This window comes from Bradysia coprophila, chromosome IV, assembly GCF_014529535.1.
Source record: "Bradysia coprophila strain Holo2 chromosome IV, BU_Bcop_v1, whole genome shotgun sequence".
NCBI classification, from domain to species: Eukaryota; Metazoa; Arthropoda; class Insecta; order Diptera; family Sciaridae; genus Bradysia; species Bradysia coprophila.
In genome coordinates this window covers 12,538,079-12,559,631 of record NC_050738.1, presented here as the reverse complement: position 1 = coordinate 12,559,631, position 21,553 = coordinate 12,538,079, and the positions used below count along the sequence as shown (strand labels likewise).

Genomic DNA, 21,553 nt, shown 5'->3' with positions numbered 1-21,553 from the left:
CCACTTTATTTTGAAAGGCCATCGCTGCTTTTGTATGAAATCACTAGAGGGGATCTCCATAATCGAAAAATTCAGCTTTCATCACGAAGAATCGAAGAAATCGCTATACAAATTTCAACAACGAAGCAGCCAGAAAAATCTACATATATGAAAATCCATTTGAATTGAACTTTTCGATCGTAGAATGCGTGTCGAAATCCGTCGAATTTCAGTCTTCAAGCGTAAAATGTACTATTTCTTCATCCTTCTTAAAGAGGGTTCCAAAATAGTATTTTTCATTACGAGTGATGAAAAGTGGAATTTTTCGGGACTAGTTGTAAGCTTGTGCTAACGAGGCAAAGCCAACCACATTATTATTCATGAGACATTTTGATATGTGAAGGTTAGTATAACCTGCTCACATTTGGTAAAAGTTGGATCGACTTCAATATCATGACATATCTGTCAAATCGTATGGAAATAATGCTTTTTGGGTCATATTATGTATCCTTCAATTCGCTCATATTGTATTTTTCAAAAAAAAAATTAGTGCACGTATGACAACTTGCAAAAAATAAAGTCTCACTATGGCAACAGGCAGCGTTCCACTTGTCAAACGGACATCATATGAACCAACTACATAATCTGCGTAACCATTTTATAAAGTTCTTAAGTATGGTTTCTACTCAACAAAAAGTACTCCGTGTAAGAGCGGTGAGAGACCTAACTGTCAAGTAAAGAATTCAATTTTGTCTATCACACGGAGTATTTTTTAGCATATGGAAATCAAGCCTAAGGACAAGCCAGACTCATTTACTCGAAATTATAATTCTGAGTCAGAATGAATTTAAAAATGTGAATTTACGATTTAGGATTTCGACAATGAAACCTACATATAAATAAATTGACACCATTTCACAAAATTTCTTTCTTATATCAATGCTTCCAACGAATATGTAAAGACCATCGTACTGCAAAAACGGGTTTCTCGTCATCCTTCTGGTAAAAAGAAAAGCGTCAAAATTTCGAAAAACGTATAGTCACGCCGCAAAAGACAAAGGAGCCCATGACTCATGGCCATGAGTATTCGTTTTTCGAGCTTCTGAGAGTTATGTTTTCACCAAATTAACCAGAGCTTAATTTCATGTGTTTAAATCTTTAAAGTAGCATCATTAGGCCATTAGGCGTGCTCATTGTTCCCATCAAAATACCAGCATACTTATCCATAACACATACTTATCCATCACTACGTGGGCGCTCAATTTTGAATTTGGTTCACACACCGTTGACAACATAAAATGTGAACTCTTCTGTATTACCGACAAATGGTTTTATCAAAACGAACTGTCAAATGTGTCACATATCTAATGTTTTATATTTTGTTGTCTTCGTTGAGCCGCGATATTGTCAATAATCGTTTGGTCGCGGTCGGTTGACGTCCTAACAAAATAAACTATTATTTTGTTGTTTGATTTTGTTGTTCGAATGACTGCGTATCCTAATATACGATAACTGTGTCCCGTAGTATTACCATTATATTGTGCTGTGTTTTAATAGTAAAGTAAATTAAAAATGTCCAATAAAAATCTTCGTCAACGGAAGGTAATATATTTTGTATTTAAATATCGTACTGCGATTAAGCGTATTTTATTGATTTAACTGATCGGAAACAGTGTAATACACAGCGTGTTTATGTAATAGGCTATCTTCATTTATCATCAGACGAGTCACAGTGACGAAACAAGTTTTTTTTTCTCGTGGCTTGTGGCGCCGCTGATAATTTCGTCATCTTTTTTCTCCCCTTTTCCTCTGCTGTTTCGGACGTCCGAATGTCAGTGCAAAACAGATATGTCAAAAAGTTATAGGTTTTTGTTATCTTGTTGCACAGGCAAATTTTTGTTGATAAAAGAAAATTTAATTTCATTTCTCAATTAAAGTATTGCTTTTTCGATAAATGAATCTACTCCATACCGCGTATGTCATAGTATGGATTTGATGTGTTGGCTATTTATGAAATGCAAAAATGACCTATAAACGCGATTACGAATTGGAATCGGTAAATGTTTTGAACTCATTTTTTATCTTCGCCGTGTAACTTATCTTATAATGTTCTAATAAAACTTCTAATCATCATCTTACAAAACAAAATTCTCTAATCTTATCACTAAGCAATGACAATTCGAATCCAAACATCATAATCTCGGCAACGCTAATCGTTTAACATACAAACACCTTTCAACAGCGTCCACTTTTACAATGAGTCATCAGCCTAATGAGCATTTTCACACTTTCCTTTACAGCTTCTTCAATCGAATTCAACCGCACCAAAACGGCCGAAACGACCAAATTCTCAACTGTCTAATCAAAATGGATTGTTGTATTCCTTTCTCAGTTTAATTGTGTGTGTGGTGATTCTAGTATTCTTTTTCGGTAAGTAACGCGACAATACAATTTGATTAAATTTAATTTCCGCAGGTTTATAGTGTATAATAGGTGCACCACGCCATTCAAAAATGTACACGTAGACACTACGTACGTAATTCGATAACTTTCAACAATAGAATTCAGTTGAAATTGTTAGAATCTACGTCAGATTCGATTTGTTAGGCGATATTCGCATATCTCACGACCTAGCTCAAGAGTTAAGAAACGAGCGTCTGTTTCTTGACGGAATCCATTGTTGACCAATAGTTAAATGAAAATCGATTTTGTTTTATTTTGCATTTTGTGTGCTTTTTCGATTATTGTTACTCTAGCAACCTTGGGATTGATACAATCCGTGAAGCTAAAAGAGCAACCGGGTAACTTTCATGTGTTTGTCAACCGTTTCATTTAGTGAACGTCGATTTCATTTTGAGTAGAATTTTCTTCATTTATTTGGGGGTATTGTTCACAGTGGATTGACATGTGAACCCCTGATGATTCATTTACATTCGAGCATCTATTTTCTATGCAGAAGTTCTACGTGATGTGTCACAACGATTATCAAAAACGACGCGCTTTAGGCGTCATCGGCTTCTGTCAAAGTAAGATCATGAAGGTTGACTTTGTCATCTGACTCACACTTTATATCTCATGAAAACCATTATGAAGTTCACTATACTTTGATACCAGCTGATGACGCACGTGAGTGGCACGTGTTGCATTCCCTAAAATACTAATGGCGTAGATGTACAGTCATTATTTGCCTGCGTTCAACCGAATCCTTTGTTTCAGGTACATACACAGACTCATTTCATTATGCCATCGATGGACTAGCCGTAAGATTAGGTTACAAAGATCGTCAGTATGCTGTTGTTATCGATGCCGGTTCGACTGGCAGTCGTGTATTGGCCTATGAATTCCATAAAAGCTATCTTGATGGCCGCCTAGTTTTAGATAAAGAAATATTCCGTGAGGTCAAACCGGGCCTATCGTCGTTCGTCGATAATCCGACGGAAGGAGCGAACAAAATTGCCGTACTGCTCGACGAAGCTAAAGTTTTCATTCCAAAACATTTGTGGTCAAACACTCCATTAGTATTAAAGGCAACTGCAGGTATGTCAATTACATTTGTTGTGCTCAATATTGGTAAATTCTCATGGCTCTTTCTTCGTCTTCTACAGGCTTACGTCTGCTGGATCAAACTAAAGCAGACAATTTGTTGAACAGTGTGCGCGATTTATTTCAGCATTCCGGATTCTTATTGGTTGAAAACCATGTCGAAATAATGGACGGTACGGATGAGGGAATATTTTCCTGGTTTACCGTAAACTTTTTGTTGGGCCGTCTGAATACGGGAAGTACTGTAGCAGCTTTGGATTTGGGTGGCGGTAGCACACAAGTGACATTCGCCCCGAAAGATCCAAAACAAAATCCCAATTTCGAAAGCCACACGCACCGAGTTCCGGTCGGGAGTGGAGAGATCGAAGTGTTTACAAACAGTTACTTGAATTTGGGATTAATGGCTGTTCGTCATGCTGTATTCACACATGGTTATCCCAAGAACGAGACGAGCGTCCAATCAGAGTGCGTGAATCCGATAGTCAAAAGCAAAGTATGGAAGTATGCCAACGTCGATTATTCAGTCAGGTAAAGAACCTCATACCAAACATCGTTGTTCGAAAGTTAAAATTTTCATCTTTCACTTTCAGTGGAAAGGACAATGTCAAGTCAACGATCGAAAATCCAGTTGTTGATTTTGAAGTCTGCCTTCGTAGCATTAAGCAAAGAACGTTGCCGTTGGTCAATCCGAAGCCAATTACTCTCAATCAACTCCAAATTACGGCCTTCAGTTATTACTATGAACGCGCTATCGAGACCGGAATGATTGGTAAGTTTCGGTTTTGTTATCTTTTTCGTTGGGTGTCGCACTACAGACACGAAGGCGACGAATGACATGCATTTTTTTACCCTTCGTCATCGCAGCCGGACGGCTAACATTATCAGCAGTTGCTTTAGATAACTAAAGATTGTCTCAATTCTCTTCCGTCACTCGTCTGCCAAATTTAAGGTTAATTTGCACGAATTTCACGTTACCTTTATCTGCTCCCTACCATGGTTGGACCTTGACCTCCTCATTCCCGATATACACAGTCGTACCGTGGCGTGGAAGCAATTATGTTAATTCAATTAAACTTAATTTTTAGAATTTGGCGATGGTGGTGATGTTACCGTAGCAGATTTTTACAAAATGGCAAAAGAAATCTGCGCAAATCCGAATACAGATCAACCGTTTATGTGTTTGGATGTTTCTTACATGGCTGTGTTATTGGAGGAGGGTTACGGATTGAAACCGCAAACGAAAATTAAGGTACGTGTAATGCGCACATCAGTTCATTACTCCAATCCATGTTCATTCATAGCAAACTGATGGCTTACTGACGAACTTCTTTTCTTCTTCTCAATTTTCAGCTCTGCAAGAAAATTCAGGGTCATGAAATTTCATGGGCGCTAGGCTGTGCATACAATGTACTTACCCGAATAAAACCAACGTCGTCGAATTAAACTGGTCGACAATCACACACAACGTTCAACACCGCCGTTTATTACTTTTTTTTTGCAGATTACAAATTAGCAGGGAATCACTAGCAATGAATTTATGTTTAACAAAAAATAAGAGAGAGGAAGAAAAACATGAAAACATATCACAAAAAGACACAAAATGCAAAAAAAAAAAATATTTTTTACGAAGAAAGTAAATTGTCAACAGAAGCAAAGTGTTGAGCACACAATTTTTAATTTTTGATACAAACATTTCGATGGCAAAAAATAAAAATGTTGCAACTCAATCAAAAATTTCTTGGATTTTTCTTCAATCGCGCCGTCAATGTGCTTCTCCTTTTAACACATTGAAATTAATTGCGGCTTGCCAACTTTCGGCACCCTGGACTTTACTTAATTAGTCGAGGAATGCCTCCAAATAAATTTCTAAAAATCCAAAACTGAATTCTAGATTTTTAGAAATTTATTTGGAGGTATTCCGCGACTATTCAAGTAAAGTCCAGGGTGCCGAAAGTTGACAAATCGCAATTATTTTGAATGTCTTCAAAAATATTTGAAATTTGTCTAAATTGACTACCGAGACTACGATAATCTCAACCAGCAGCGGTCAGTAACGCTTGATGATCAATTATCTCAGAATTAGGGAATGCATTTACCGTCGATTTTGAAAAACCGAGAAACGGGAAAAACGGTAAATGAGAAAAAATTTCCCAGGAAATCAATAGTACTCGTTTAGACATTTGTTTTTTGATGAGTTGAGATTTTGTAACTCGCGCACCAATGGCAAATGCTTTTATGCTACAAGTCGAGATATCAATGTCTAAAAAACTAAGTGGCTTATTGTGCTGGCGAAGCCCTGCAGAAGCGAGTTTACCGTTTATTTATTTGCGACTTTTCAGGTTAAAAAAATTCCATTTCTACACAGTTCAACAGAAATATCGGAAATCGATAGCGTGAGCAAGTTTCAAAATTTCTGTTATATAGTACTGTCTTCTTGAATTTTTGACGGACGTCGTTTCATTTGGTTTCTTAGAAGATGTAGTTACACGATCTTCTCCACTTCGAATTCTGTAAATTTTCTGAGGAACAGCGATTTCGGAGTTGCAAACTTAAGGCTAAAGAATAAAGGATCAATTTTGTGTTGCTCAGATCGAAAATAATGCTGCATTTTCTTTTGTTTATCCTGTGGTGAAAATTCGATTGCAATAGAAATTACAGCATAATTGTCCACCTCAGCAAAGCAAAATTGATCGTTTGTTCTCAGCCTAAAGTTGAAAACACACTGGCAACTGAAATTGCTGAGATGGACAATTTATGGTGCGACTTCCATTGTTTAGCCTGTGGTGAAAAACGGAATACAATAGGAATAGCAGCATAAATTGTCCATCTCAGCAATTTCAGTTGTCAGTGTGTTTTCAGCTTATCGCTGTCACTTGGAATGGGGTCAATCCTGGTTCTTGCTTGACACCAAAAATAACCCATTCAAGTTACTGCGTTATGGCTGACCTTGAGTTGCTTATCATAATAAATAAAATTTGCGATGAAAATGTTCACAAAGAATTCAAATCAGATGTAATGCTTTAATGCAACTAGAAGAATAATTCCATTCAAGGTATTATGCAAAGGAAACATTTAAAAAATCATTCAATTTTTGAAGGTTAACCGGTAAATGACGAAAAAATTTCCCGGGAAATGGTAAACCAGTTAACCTGTTTTTCCCGGTTTTTCCCTACTCAGAATAGAGACTCTGTGAGTTAAAACAAATCTATTTATTTACAACTTTGAGGAATTAATTCGACCGGTATAGTTCCAGTACATGATGATTTTAGTTAGGGTGTGTCGATTTCAATTTTTTTTTTAGAGATTCCGGATTTCGACCTACCGCGATTCACCATCGTACTAGCAATAATAATTCAACAAAAAGTTTTTTTTTTAAGGAGTCAATATAAGGTTGCACCGCCGGTTTTTTTTAACCAATTTTCGAGCTTAACGAAGTAGATGGATTGTGGGTTTTACCGTCGTTTTGGTATAGCGTCAAGTTTCACCAATGTGCAATTTTCAAGAATTTTATAAATGAAAAAGTCATCTCTTTTGGGTGAATTTTATCAATATATTGTTGTGATAGCTCATTTTCAAGGCATTTCAATAGTGCATCCAGCAAACGTACAGTTTCGATAGGTAAATTAAAATATTTTTTGGTTTCGCTGGAAGGCCCAAAAATGTTGTATTTTTTCGAGTATGGAGACAACTAACATTTTAAATGCAGCGACTACATGAAAAATTTTGACAAAAAATCAAATGTTATTTTTGAATAACACATTTAAAAGCTGAAAATAGTAAAACTTATAGTTTTCTAAGAGAAGCCAATTTGTAATATTTTCAAAAATACTCGAAAAAATATCTCACGTGACGTTTTAAACAGATCCGGGCTATTCCGGATGTCGCCGGATTTTCATGACTTTGTGACTTTTTCTCAACTTTATGTGACTTCCCGTGACGTCACGTTTCGTTACTTTTTGTTGTTATCCGTGACTCTCCGTAACTTAATTTGACTTTTTGACTTTCCGGATAAATTTGTGTTTTTTTCTTCGGCCCAAAGCTACAACTAACCGGAGCTGTTTCCTCCTCGTGAGCAACTGTAAGTTGATACTTGTCCTTCGCTCTATTATCGTTTAGCATAGGTCCTTAGCTTTCGATCGGTACAATATTTGCTTTAACTTTGATCGAAAAAGTGCATCCTTAGGCAACTAACAAATTTAAAACAGTTCGGCGATTTTAGTGCATGCACGAAAATCATCGTCAGACTGTTCCAGTCGCCGATGAATTCCTGAAAGACAACCCAATGTCTAAATCAAATTACCTAAAAGTTGCAATTCACTCCGTAAGTGTGCTGAGAATTTAAAATCGAAATTACGCATGGTCTAACTAGATTAGATTAGATTGTATGGGGTGAGACGATCTCTGCACCTAAGCCTCCGTTGGGCCTGTTGTGCGTGCCTCTTTTTCGTCTAATTGGTTCGCCCAGTGTCAACTCACTTACGGCGTCAACAGTGGTTGGTGCTTGACGTCAACAACATGCCGACTCGACTCGAGTGTAGTTCTATGCTAGTACTTTATATGAATTTGAATAAGTTACGTCCAAATTTTTATTTTTTTTATTTCATTAAACAACACAAAACGAAATATGCATCTAAGGCCAAATATAGCAAATGATTCCCTCGTATGTACCACCGAAAGGTATTACATTTCTGTTTCCCTCATCAATGTTAGAAGTGTAGAAGTGATCGGTTCCCCGCCAATATCTATACAGTGGTCTTGTTGCTCCACAAACGTCTCCATTCAGAGAGCAATAGTATTCGATGCCTTCACGAATGTATCCATATGTCGACTGGGCCTTAATGGCTTCGTCTTCACTGGCCGTGTAAAAATGATCATCCAATATTCCAGGTCTGTACAACCGATAAACGGGAACGAAATTCTTTTCGCATGTACAATCTGATGCTGATTCTGCTACTGTACCAGGTGATCCTTCTCGAAGGTAGCTGTAAGACAATACAGCGTTATGAGCTTCTGATTCTGAAGTCGTGTAGAAATGGTTGTTGGAAAGCGGTCTGTACAATCGCCAGAGTGGCACTGATGATGAATTTAGGACATTTGGTTGGTTTGAAATAAGTGCGAAAAGAAATTACTGACTGTGACACAATATTACCTGTTTTTACTGGACAATGCGAGGGTATTGTTGTGGTGGAAGCTATTGTGGTCGGTACTGTTGTGGTCGGTGCTGTTGTTGTCGGTGCTGTTGTGGTCGGTACTGTTGTTGTCGGTGCTGTTGTGGTCGGTACTGTTGTGGTCGGTACTGTTGTGGTCGGTATTGTTGTGGTCGGTACTGTTGTGTTCAGCACTGTTGTGTTGAGTACTGTTGTGATCACAATTTCTGGCTTTGGTAATATCATTGGTGGTTTATCAGTTAGCCAAAAGTGACAAACAGTTCCTTTATATGTTCCGCCCTCCATTTCAACTAGCACCGTATCTGCACTCGCTTTATCCGTCGTATAGACAAAATGAGTATTATGAACCCAATAGCTATGCAACGGTGCAGTCGGTCCACCACAGTTCGTATTAAACGTATCTGCTGCGTAGAATGCAATGCCATCTGGCGTGTATGGTAAAGTGGTGTCATTGGGCGGAGTTGGATTGGTCGACAAAATGTATTGCATAGTGATATTGTTGTGGAAACGGTATACAGGTATCAGACTGGCGTTTCCGTTACAATCGTAGCTATTTGTTGCTGCAAAGCCCAACAAATTTTTCTGTTGGAATCCATTTTTTCTTAAATAATTTGTTATATCTGTGATGGACGTGGTGATGAAATTCGGGAGTAGGAGGTAGAGTGGTGCTGTAAAGGAAAATATTTCATGTTGCCAGTAAAACGTGAGAAATTATCAAAGACTAAATCGCTTACCTAAATTATAATTTTTTGTCGACGAAGCGACGACGGTGTCGTTTTGCACGGTCGATGACTGGCATAACTGCAAGATTTATTTTGTATTAAAAAACGGCGGAACAAATTACCGGAACCGGATCTCGTTTATTTGGACGATTTGTAAGTTATGTACCGAGCCGAAGCCTTTACCTCATCTATATGTGTGCGCACATAGCACTACTCGACATAAAAGAAAGCTATGAATCCGAATCTGACTAGGGAATTGATGCAGGCGAGACAAAACTATGTCTCTCGCAATTACCAATGTAATTCCCATTTACCTTAAAATGGGAATACCACATGATCCTGACGCCCTAGAACGGCCTTACATAACAAAGACACCATTTTACTTGTGTCTTATGATTGTTCACAAAGAATGTGCATCTAATCACTGCATCTACTTCTGTGGTTTAGAGAACACTATCTTTTAGAGCAGGTCCTAAGTGCAACACTTTCGAATCGGACTAAAATTTTTACTTCAATTACAGGTTAGTTGGATTTTGTAGAAATTCTTAGCGGAATGGTTAATAATAATTTATCGATTTGCACTAAATTACCGTTAAAATCGTTGACAAAACAAATATGAGTGACTTCATTATCTTTTCGTGCAGTTGAAACATCGACTAAATCTTCTTGCTTTGAACGCTCATCGCACTGCGCTCTCATAAGAAGAACACGGTCTGTGAGTGATAGCGGGGTCAACAAGTCGAATCAACAACAATTTAAACAAAATTGTAAGGAAAATTGATAAGATCAGTATGAATCATAGCACGGCCACTCATAATTGCGAAGTGGACAAATGTATTACATAGACACTTCTTAATTATGAGTAGCAGAGCTGTGGTATGAATTGATGAGTAGAGTTAGTAGGTTAATAATGAATCCTTAGAATCGACACAACGAATTCGAAATGACATTGTCGACGAGGAGATAGTTTTAGGAAAACTTGACTTTTAATTCCGAGTTAAGTAATGGATTTTACATGCTTTTGAAACCTAGAATCTGCAAATAGATGGGATTCTATTGCGAGACGATTTACTTGGGAGGAACACGCACAGAATATTTTTAAAATACAAAATGATGGTTTTGAAACCCAAGAGTTGTTATCCGATTCGTGCAGTTTTACATTTCAGGGCAACTAAATTAGAACAACGACTTCATTAACTTTTTGCAAATTAATTTTTTTCTTTTTTCAGTAAATTTTTAATATTGAGCAGTCCATCGAAATCTGCATCCTTATCTGAATGGCGATGCTTTTTTGAATCCTTATGTGAATCTTTGTCCGAATCGGGATACCAATCTGGATCCCAGTCGTCCAAATCATCATCGTCACACGGTTCCTTTCCTTCAATCAAATCTCGTACAAACCAGTTTTTAGTGCCGAGATTTTGACCGTAGAAAAAGGTTCTAGTGCCAATCGAATAAGGTAATAAAATCTGATAGGTTTCATTGAGTTTACCCGAATCGGTTATATCACCCGTTATACCACCTGGTAGTAATCGTCGAATGTCATACTTTTTATTGGCCAAATTTTGACCAAAGAGGAAAGTCTGGCCCTTCAACGAAAAATGGAATTGAGCTCCGTAGGCAACTTTGAAAGTACCAGAGCCAGTTATCACGCCCAACTTTCCATTGGATGTTATTTTTCGTATGAACCATTCTCTACAGGTCAAATCTTGACCGTATAAATATGTTTGGCCATCCACGGAAAAGGAGAATTGAACCGCATAAAAACTCTTCAAAAGTCCCGAATCAGTTTCTTTACCAAATTTTCCACCACATAAAAGTTCCTTTATTTGATAATACTTGTCCCTTGAACTTTGTCCATAGGCATAAACCCTGTCGCCCATCTGGAATGAAAACTGAACTTCATAGAATCTGTCGAAGGAACCCGAATCCTTTTCCGTGCCCAGAGTTCCACCCGATAATATATGTTGTATGCGCCAGTTTTTGGAAATTGAATTCTGGCCGTAAATATATGTTTTACCATCCAAGGAAAATGGGAATTGAACCGCATAAAAGTGGTTATATCGTCCATCTTCTACTTGAGGTTGGAGTTTACCACCTGTTCCCAGTTCTTTTGTGAACCAAACTCCACCATTTGGACTATGTGCATAGAGATAGGTTTTTCCATCGAGCAAAAATGTAAATTGAACCGGATATGCAATTTCGAAAAAACCGGAAGCCGTCACGTTACCAACGTTTGCGAAAATTTTCTCATCGACTGTCGAAACAATTGCGTAACATAAACAAAATATGATTTTCCCAATCATCCTTACTTGATCGTTATTGAAGATAGCAAAATTAACTATGATCGATATTGAAATGTGTGCCTCTTATACTTATATCTACTAGGGAACCAGTGTCTCGTCACGAAATACTAATAATTCAAATTGAATCATTGGTAGATCGTAAACCATGCACTTAATAGCTCATGACATCAAATCACGCAGATGGAGGACACGAAAGGTGGAATAATTCGAAATGGGAGATTACATAGCACTTAACCAAGCAATAGAACAGACTTTTTTTAACGGTATTTAGTCTATCTAATATGATCTGCCACAAAATAAGTAACATTTTTTGAAGTATAAAGCCTCAAGTATAAATTTAATGAGAGCCCCTAAATTACATTTATAGAAGTTCGCAAAAATAACGGTCATTTTTTTTAAATAGAAATTTGTCAATAAACAATTAGATGAAACATTTTTTTATCGAAACCAAAATATTTTCAACAACTAGAGCATGTGTGTCTAAAATAAAGTGCACCGGCAACTCTCATCTTTTATAATGACAACATAGTAGGGTTGCATACGCGGCCCCTCTTGGAAAATCTATTCTACTGCTTGGTGGCAGATGCTATGGAGATTGTGAAGTCACCACAGAAAATGTGCAACGCACTTCAAGCAAAAGTGCTATTAATGACAGCTGCCAAATAGAGTACTACTTTGTATGAAAAAAAATTCTGAATTTTTTTACTGTGCCAAAATTTGTTCAATACACTGTCCAGTTTCATTACACTATTTAGAGTACTACTCATACTTGAAGTGCGTTGAAATGTGTCAAAAATGTCCTAAAATGTCATCTAAAAGTTTTAAATTTAAAATGGAAATTTTTGATTATTTTAAAGAGTTACTGCGAGGACGGGAGCGTTACGATGATATTCGTTCTAGCGTGATGAATTTGGTGCAAACAGCGGACGAGCTTTTTTTAATTATGTCAGTGAAAGTCCACATAATACATTCGAATATAGCTCTGGTATAGGAATAGACTTTGAATACTACGCATTCTTTTTGATGATTTCGGAGCACCACATACAAAAAAAAACTTTTCACGTGCATCTCCATTGGAGATTCTCCAGTACAATTCACGTTGAAGGAATTATAATAAATTACGAAAAGATTAAAATAACCGTCCAAAATGTAGTTATTTTGGTCCATTCCCGCAGCTCCCTTCGTTTATGTAAACAGCATCGTCTCATGAATGGTGTAACCTTATAAATTTTCATGCTTTAGGCCGAAAGTTAGATAATTTTATCATTTTTCTCGTAATTGTATGAAAAGTTGTATCTGTCTTGAACGGTTGATTGTAGGTACTTTACAGTGAACGACATCTCAAATGTCTCACTGTCAAATTTTTCTGAGAATTTTATTGTGTCATTGCAAATTCACAATGACATTCTCTGAAAAAAATGACAGTGAGACATTTGAGATGTCGTTCACTGTAATTGGTTTTCATTTGATAACCTAAATTTATCAGTGAACAAACAAAAACCACTCAAATGTGTAATATTTCACTTTTCCGCGAATGTATTTTTACGTTGGTAATCAAAAAAATACGTGTTGATAAAAATGAAGTAAAAGATTCACTTTTCAATCTGTCGAAAATACTTCACTTTAATCAAGTATACTTGATAACAGTTTCGAGAACTATCCTAATGAGATGCAAGCCATCGTTGTGGAAGGTTAATTCTTTAGACACTAACTATTTGAAATGGCATCTGTTTTACTTCTCGTTACCTTATAATTACTTAAACCAGTGAAGAGTATGATATCTGCATCATTCAACATTGATTAAGATTGTTCCAAGAACGAAATATATTGGCATTGATGCGTTACTTATTTTCAACTATTTCGATACAGTAATATTGAAATATTATATATAACTCCGTGCCATCCGTAGTGCTATCATATAATCAATTTTTTTTCTAAATTCCGAACTTCATTTCTGTATTGAATAATTCAAATTCACCTAAACATCATCACCACATTCTCTGCAAATTAAATTATCTTTTCGTTATTAAATTAAAAAAAAATCCCAGTGTGATAGAATTAAATAATTTCGACGCTGTTCAGAATAATTTATTACATCACATAATAAACTGATTAACTGATGAAATATTGAAGTGTCACGTATTCAAGAGTGAATATAATAACTCCAATTTTATAGGTTCGTTTTTTTCCTCGTGCTCTGCTTTGCTTCACTTCAGCACATAAAAATATTGTACTTCGAAAATATTGTAAGGGAAGAAGAAGAAGGAAAAAAAATGGTGATGAGAAATAAGAAAACGAAGTCAAATAATGGAAAAAAGCGGTCTATACGTAAACCAAGTCACTGAATAAAGATGGGAAAAACGAATGAATTCATAAATTTCCCTTCGCTTTTCCTTTAAAAATAAAAAAAAATATTTCGGACAGAAGACACCATGCACACACATAAGAACATCTACGTATTATATAGAGTTATGCATGATAATATGGCCGTAGAGGAATGGGTGATGTACCCTAAAGCTTTCCAAAACAGATAATTTATATTCCTAGCGGCTGCGATCATCAAATTTGCATAAATCCAGAATGTAACTTCTTTAAAGTTTTTCTTTCTCCATTTTTTTTAGATTTCAACGAAAGACACAATTTCATATTCAATAAATAGATATGGAACATTATTTTCTCTATTATATCGTATTCTCATCTCCATGCTATACATCGTAGGAGGTTATACAGATTTCCAGAGGATAGCGACGAATGCAAATCCGATTTTTTGTGTTTAAACAGAAAGCGAGTTGATTATGAGCCAATATTTGTCATCTGTCTTTGTTGAGTTCATTTATGGACATTTAATTTTCAATTTTTGTGCAATTTATGTTGATCTTTTCGCTACAGTCAACAGTCGATAGTTTTTTTTGTGTCTACTAATTCAATGCTGCAACTGTTTTCAATTAATAGCTTTTTATGTCTGATACAAAATCTTTTACTTCATTAGTTTAGAAATTTTTGCTCTAAACAAGTTTTGAACTAGAGCTCGTCACTTATTTTTGTCGATAACAAATTACAAACATTGACACTTTTAAAATATCATATCAACTTTTTTGTAGGTTTGCTCAGTCCAACATGTAAAATACTATGACCCCGACTACGACTCCACTATTACATCGAGCAATGTAAACATCTATATGAGTCTTGTAAAATACAGATAGAGAAATGATAACAACAGATGACACTACGGGTGTCAGCAACGCCATCTGTTGTCGTTTCTCTGAATGCAGGTCGAAACTACTGTAAATCTTCTTAATATGGTCTGGATTTTTTAAAATAGTTTTTTACATGACAATGGATAAAAAGTTAAAACGTCCAGTTTTCGTGTGAAGTTTGTTGATCCGAGGCGAAGCCGAGGTCAGCAATCACACGACAACTTGACTTCTTATTTTTATACCGAGTTTTGTATTTGATTTTATGACATACGCGCGGGTGTTCGGATGTCAAAACTACTTAACTAGAAGAATAATTCGGCAAGCCTCGACTTCTTTGTGACAAGTGTGTAATATATCATGGCCCTACGTTAGTGAAGGGCCGTGACGCAAGTCCGTTCACACTGAAAAATTTGACAAAATTTTTTTCCGCAGGACTGAGTAATATATATACATTATACACGAACCTTTTGACTTTTCCCCCTTTGCTCCTACTACCCCCCCAAGTATTTTATTCGTATTCTGGGCGTCCATACGAGTTCAACGAGCCTCATAAGGTTAAGATTTGGCCGAGATATTAAATTTATTAAATTTTGAAATTGATGAATTTTACCAACTTTTGTTACTTTCTCTGTTACTCTGTTACAACGAAACTTTTGAATTTACCGGTGGATTTGCCACTTTTTGACGCAATTTTTTATTATTTTTTTTTTATTTTCTTCCTAAAATTTTTCTGGTAAGATTTTTGTTGATAAAACTTTCGCGTACTTTCCTCATCAGCTGCCATTTGTGACGCATATCTTTTTGCGTGTCGAATCTGTAAGCGTCACCTACATCGATATCAGTTCTTTTGTAAGTGGATAACAGGACTTACGTCACACTCCCAAACCAATTCTCTTATTTTCACTAGTGATGTAATTCGCCACTTTCGACTCTAGGGAAAACAGAAGGTATTTTTTCGCACTAGATGTCGATTGTCGATCCGAGGCGAAGCCGAGGTCGACAAGACGTCGTGTGCGAAAAAATACCGGCATACCTACCGTGGTAGATACAACGTTTTTCGCAATTTCGGGCCATAATCACCTTTCTAATGCAAAATATTACCAAAATTTCTACCAAACATTCACATGCAAACATGAATTCATTTGAACGATCAAGCAACCTGTTCTATATATACACATTGCAATGTTTTAGAGACGCGCTAAATAAAATCAAGTAGTCAATGCTTAGTATGTACGCTTCAACAATACGTTCTGTATAATTGTGTGACTCTGTAGCCGAATGGCTATGGTCGTTGCTTGGTGTTTGGAAGAATTTTGGTGTTGGATGTTCAAATCCTGGTCTGTGCAAAGTTTTTATTTATAAAATTTAGTCTTTCTTAAAGGTACTGAGCTATGTAGCGTGCGAAAAAAATGTGAAAAAGCCCAAGTGCGAAAAAATAATCAAAAACGCACTGTGAAATAAATACCTTCAAAACGACATTAAATGGATGCATGGAAAGGTGATGATTATGGACCGGAATTGCGAAAAAAGATTAAACCGAAAACTGAACCGTTATTAACCGGGTTTAAAAAAAGTTGAGTCCTGTTTTTGAGTTAAATACATCGGTGGAAGTTTTGCCTTTCGACGTATAGAAAATTTTTATGACATCAATTTATAAGGCACTTTTCAATTAATACATGTGCAATAAAAAAAACACGACAACATAAATGCCGCGGTATGAATTTCGACATAATACCTTTTTTATGCCAAATACTGCGAAAGTTTGTATTTTCGGTCCTCAAATGGCGATCGAAAGTAAAAAAATTCAGTCCTTGGGCCGAAAGTAACTGTCACTGTCATCATTTTACTTTCGCCCCGTGGGCTTGCGTATTTGCGGGCCGAAAGTAAATGTCACTGTCATCATTTTACTTTCGGTCCTCATATGTCTCGAAAACACATGTTCACTTGATTGAAAGTACGCATTGAGTGTAGTGTTGTGTTGACGATAGCCAAATGTTTTGTGAGCAAGTGAATGTATGTTTACAGTAATTTCATTTGTTAAATTGTTTTTATTTTTATACCAGGGGGCTGCCGCCCCCTGGACCCCCGCGCTTTTCGGCATTTTGGTGTTTCTACAGCAAATTTTGTTGATAACTCAACAGTTTAATTAAAATTATGTTTTGTTTCGGACCAAAAATACAAATCTTCCGCAGTATTTGGCATAAAAAATAGTATGCATCACTCGGGGCAAAAGTAAAAAAATTCAAATCGTGTGATTGCCGCCCTTGCCTGCGGCGCGGGCTGCAAACTTCACACGTTTGAATTTTTTTACTTTCGCCCCTTGTTATGCAATAGTACATTACGTTACAAGGGAGAAGTCAGAAAGTTACTTTCCGAGTATAGTTTTTCATGCCTTGGGCATAAATTACAGAAATTTTCTCGTAATTTAGGCTCTCGGCATGAAAAGTTGTATACGGACCTGTTTTGGACGGTTGATCTTAGGCACTTTCGCTTGTCGCCCTCACTTCGTTCGGGCTACAACTCGCGAAATTGCCTAAAATCAACGTCCAAAACAGGCACGTAAATAACTATTTCATGCCTTGGGCAAAAATTACGGAATTTTTCTCGTAATTTGGGCCCTCGGCATGAAAAGTTGTATACGCATCTGTTGTGGACGGTTTATTTTAGGCACTTTCGCTTGTCGCCCTCACTTCGTTCGGGCTACAACTCGCGAAATTGCCTAAAATATACCGTCCACAACAGATACGTAAATAACTATTACATGCTTGCTAAGCGGGGCGAAAGTAAGAAATGTCAAATTCAAGGGGCGAAAGCGATAGCTTTCGCCCCGTGGGTTTACATTTCTTTTTCGCCCCGCTTAGCAAGCATGTAAAATACTATTGTTATACATTGCAACTTCGCTAGAGATGCTGATAGTAAACAGCCTCGATGAAGCGGGTAACAGTGGCAGAGACAGAAATTTACGACATGAGAAAATGCGACAAAGTGGTTCTGTCGTAAAATTTGGATTTTCTTAGCGCAACATTTTTGAATTTGAATTTTTAAGAATTCGATTTTAATTGATTGAACACAAGAAACAATCAACATTTTTCTAATTAATACTCGCAACAGCTCAAACAGCCTGAAACGAGAAAGTCTAATTGAAATCAGGTTGGGTTTAGGTTTTTAATCGATTGATCACAGGAACTGAAACAGCGAAAATCTCATCACATAAACAGATTCAGAAAAAGTCTCAGGCCTAGAATCTAGACCGTTTAGAGCACAGGAAATGAATCAGGTCGTGTGAGTGCTATCCTAGGTACATATCTCAATGTAACAGTTTCTTTGGATCTATTCACATAAAAACAAATTTTCTCAACTGTCACTTTTTCGTTGTACCACTTTGTCGCAATATGACGCAACGACAAAACGACTCTGCCACTGTTACCCGCTTCATCGAGGCTGTTTAGCTGATAGATATTGTATTATCAAAGAATAATTGCAAGAGGAGAAGCTTTTTTTTTGGCAAAGAATCTCATTTTCAAACATTCATTTTATCGGATGTGAAACAAGTTTACCATGCTAATATTGAGCTTGTTTTAATAGCAGAAACACCAAAGAAGTTGTTAACGGAAACAAATTAATTTGTGCATAACAAAGTTCTGCACATAATTATGGCTCAAAGGCTTTCATTTCACCATGTTTTCTATTCAGTCAAAAAAGATTTTATTTTCTCGTAGCATACATAAGCATATATACATTTTGGGATTGTAACCACAGTCCTTAAAAACAAATAATGCATCCGTGCGTACATTAATAGTATACACTAACAAAGCAATGGGTGTAACATTTATGTAAAAAAAAAGAAAAAAACTGAAAGAGCTGCTGGAAATGTTACCATAATAAATGGAAAATTCAAAATTTTTGGTTAGCTATTCACGTCACGTTATTTTATTTTCAAGAAAATTGTTAAATTATTTATACTTAAAATGTGTTTTTTCCCGCATGTGTTTGCATCGTGTATCTGGTCGTACTTTGTGGGTGGTGACGAATTTGTTTTTTTTTTTTTCGTTTTACAAAATTAAAACCAATTTTTAAAGTTTTCCTCCGACAATTGTTATGCTTTTGAATTAGAAGGAAACTTTAACTGAAGCTATAGAATTGCGGAAGTAAGAGTAGACCTAAGCTTCACTTCGTAATTCTCAAGGTTCGAATATGTGATAATGAGGACGAGTTAAATTATAGTGAATGTGTGTTCACAACGCAGGTGAGAAAATTAGCGGTATGACTTCAGCTGATACTTTGAATGTCTTTGTTGTGAAATAGTTATTTGTGTATCTGTTTTGGACGATTAATCTTAGGCAATTTTGCCTAAAATCAATCGTCCAAAACAGATACTCAAAAAAATTTTCATCGAAGATGTCGAAAACCAGAGAAAAATCTCAAAACTCCCTCATTTTCGGCCCCGACACATGAAAAAAAAAAAAATTCGTGTGAGGGACCGAAAGCCCGAGAAAAATCTCAAAACTCCCTCATTTTCGGTCCCGACACATGAAAAATTATGTAGTTCATTTTCTCTGCTTATCAAATCATTAGGCCCCATAAGTGGGAACTTTCTATCTGCAGTATTTTCCGAGGTGTTTCTGACATAGCTAGCACTTAAAACGCTCATAGCTCCCAAATAAGCCATGAAACACGTGTCGACTGAAATCTTCCCTGAAAATTTCAGCCAAATCCACCGGTAAATTCAAAAGTTTCGTTGTACAGTGAACGACATCTCAAATGTCTCACTGTCAAATTTTTCTGAGAATTTTATTGTGTCATTGCAAATTCACAATGACATTCTCTGAAAAAAATGACAGTGAGACATTTGAGATGTCGTTCACTGTAAGTAACAAAGTGACAAAGGTTGGTAAAATACATCAATTTCAAATTGTATGAAAATCCATTTCTTCATAAAAATTTCTACAAATTTCCAAATTTTAAAATTTAATATCTCGACCAAATCTTAACCTTATGAAGCGTGTGATAGCTCGTTGAAGTCGTATGGACGCCTAGATTACGAATAAAATAAGTAGGAGCGGAGGGGGAAACGTCAAAAAAGTTTTGTGTTCCTCAGTCCTACGGAAAAAATTTTTTGTCACATTTTTCAGTGTGAACGGACTTGCGTCACGGCCCTTCACTAACGTAGGGCCATGATGTATTGATATACATTCTTTTCTGTTTTTAACGTTATTCAATCCACAAATACAATCCATATGATATCACATTGAAACATGATTGAAACATGATATCACATTGGATTGAGAAACTGTGTAAGTAGGAATAAAAGTTTCTGAGCTAATATTTACTACTGTAGAATTGTATACTAAAATAAATAAATCTAGATTACCATTTACTGAACGTCGGACGTCATTTACAAAGCACAACATCTCCCACATTGTGGATACTGATGTAAAATTGACAGACAAACATATTACTCATTTCGGTGTTGCAGACTAGACCCTAGATGTCATCTCGGAGATTTTTTTATTCCTCGATCCGATGCTATCTTGCAGTACAGTAGCATAAATAGCTATTGTGCATCCCGACTATATGGTAGTACGATTTCCTTTGCTTGCCTATTTTATTCCACTTGCATCTTCCAAAAAGAAATATTCACGTAAAGGAAAACGTTATTAGTTTTCAAAATTATTGTATTGTTATGCAATCGTACAATTTTTAAGGTTCACATCTTCTTTCCTCCTTTTTCCAATTCAACTATACCGTTTTGCTATAATAAATTACGAAATACAATGCTAATTTTGTGCATTCAGATGTGTGACTTTGTGCAAGCGGCAACTTTAAGGGGGAATTATACACACAAAAACCTCGAAGTTATATAAAAAAAAAAAACATTTTTTTTATTGCACTCGAGTTAGAGAGCACGTAGAAATAACAATTTTCACCCACAAGCTTTCATAAGAAATTTGTTCATTGTTGAATAGGAGTTTCCGTTATAAGTTTATGGCATGAAATAAAAAAATATTTTATGAGAAAATGGCTTAATTTTACATTCGGTTTTTGAATGTTTCCATAAAAGAAAATACAATCAAAATTTTTTACATAAATTAAAAGCAATTCTACTCAAAGTTAGATTTTATCAAGTAAATTTTATCAAGTCAAGTTGTAGTTTGTTTCGCAAAACAATTTACAACATTTTAAAGAGTTCTCATTTTCAGAATTTCAGTAGAAATGCAGTAATACTCAAATATTCTTGTAAAATGAATTGCAAACAATTCATTTATGAGGTTTCCGTGCAATAATAGTGAATAATGCTCTAGTGACGAGTATCTTACTCGCAAAACAATTACAGAAAACTCTCAACTGAGCTTGAAGTCAATGATCTCTACAAATCTTCGTGTTATCAAACAGAACAGCAGATGCTGTCGAAATCACACTACGTAGTACACTTCCAGCTTCTTACCTTTGTTCAATAAAAAAGTTTTTGTTGTGAAATGCTAGCGTACTATTGAAAATCAGAGGAATATCGCCAAAACTTCGTACAAAAAATCAAATTTTGGGACAAGGTGTCAGGAATCTGGGCGAGTAATAGCCCATTCGAACTGTGGTACTTTTACGAGCAAAACGTAGTACTACGTTTGGTGTAACTCATTTTA

General features: G+C 36.1%; 2 protein-coding genes across 4 annotated transcripts; one reads left to right on the top strand and one right to left on the bottom strand.

The window, feature by feature from the left end:
• The first annotated feature begins 1,318 nt into the window (after positions 1–1,318).
• LOC119066308 (ectonucleoside triphosphate diphosphohydrolase 5) lies at positions 1,319–5,256 on the top strand. Of its 2 annotated transcripts, none has more exons than XM_037168694.1 (7): positions 1,319–1,581; positions 2,280–2,409; positions 3,196–3,516; positions 3,585–4,050; positions 4,113–4,291; positions 4,608–4,771; positions 4,873–5,256. In XM_037168694.1, the coding sequence occupies exons 1-7, from the start codon at positions 1,552–1,554 to the stop codon at positions 4,963–4,965; spliced, it is 1,383 nt and encodes a 460-aa protein (XP_037024589.1). In that variant the 5' UTR covers positions 1,319–1,551; the 3' UTR covers positions 4,966–5,256. The 2 variants fall into 2 exon arrangements, with proteins under 2 accessions (XP_037024589.1, XP_037024588.1); XM_037168693.1 differs by lacking the exon at positions 1,319–1,581 and adding an exon at positions 1,814–2,035.
• Positions 5,257–8,093: 2,837 nt separating this feature from the next.
• Positions 8,094–10,108, bottom strand: LOC119066307 (cell wall integrity and stress response component 4-like). Of its 2 annotated transcripts, XM_037168692.1 has the most exons (5): positions 10,003–10,108; positions 9,425–9,491; positions 8,909–9,358; positions 8,672–8,848; positions 8,094–8,595 (listed from the first exon to the last, which is right to left on the bottom strand). In XM_037168692.1, exons 1-5 carry the CDS (start codon positions 10,063–10,065, stop codon positions 8,153–8,155), a joined length of 1,200 nt encoding a protein of 399 aa, XP_037024587.1. In that variant the 5' UTR covers positions 10,066–10,108; the 3' UTR covers positions 8,094–8,152. The 2 variants fall into 2 exon arrangements, with proteins under 2 accessions (XP_037024587.1, XP_037024586.1); XM_037168691.1 differs by having other exon boundaries at positions 8,672–9,358.
• Positions 10,109–21,553: the final 11,445 nt, after the last annotated feature.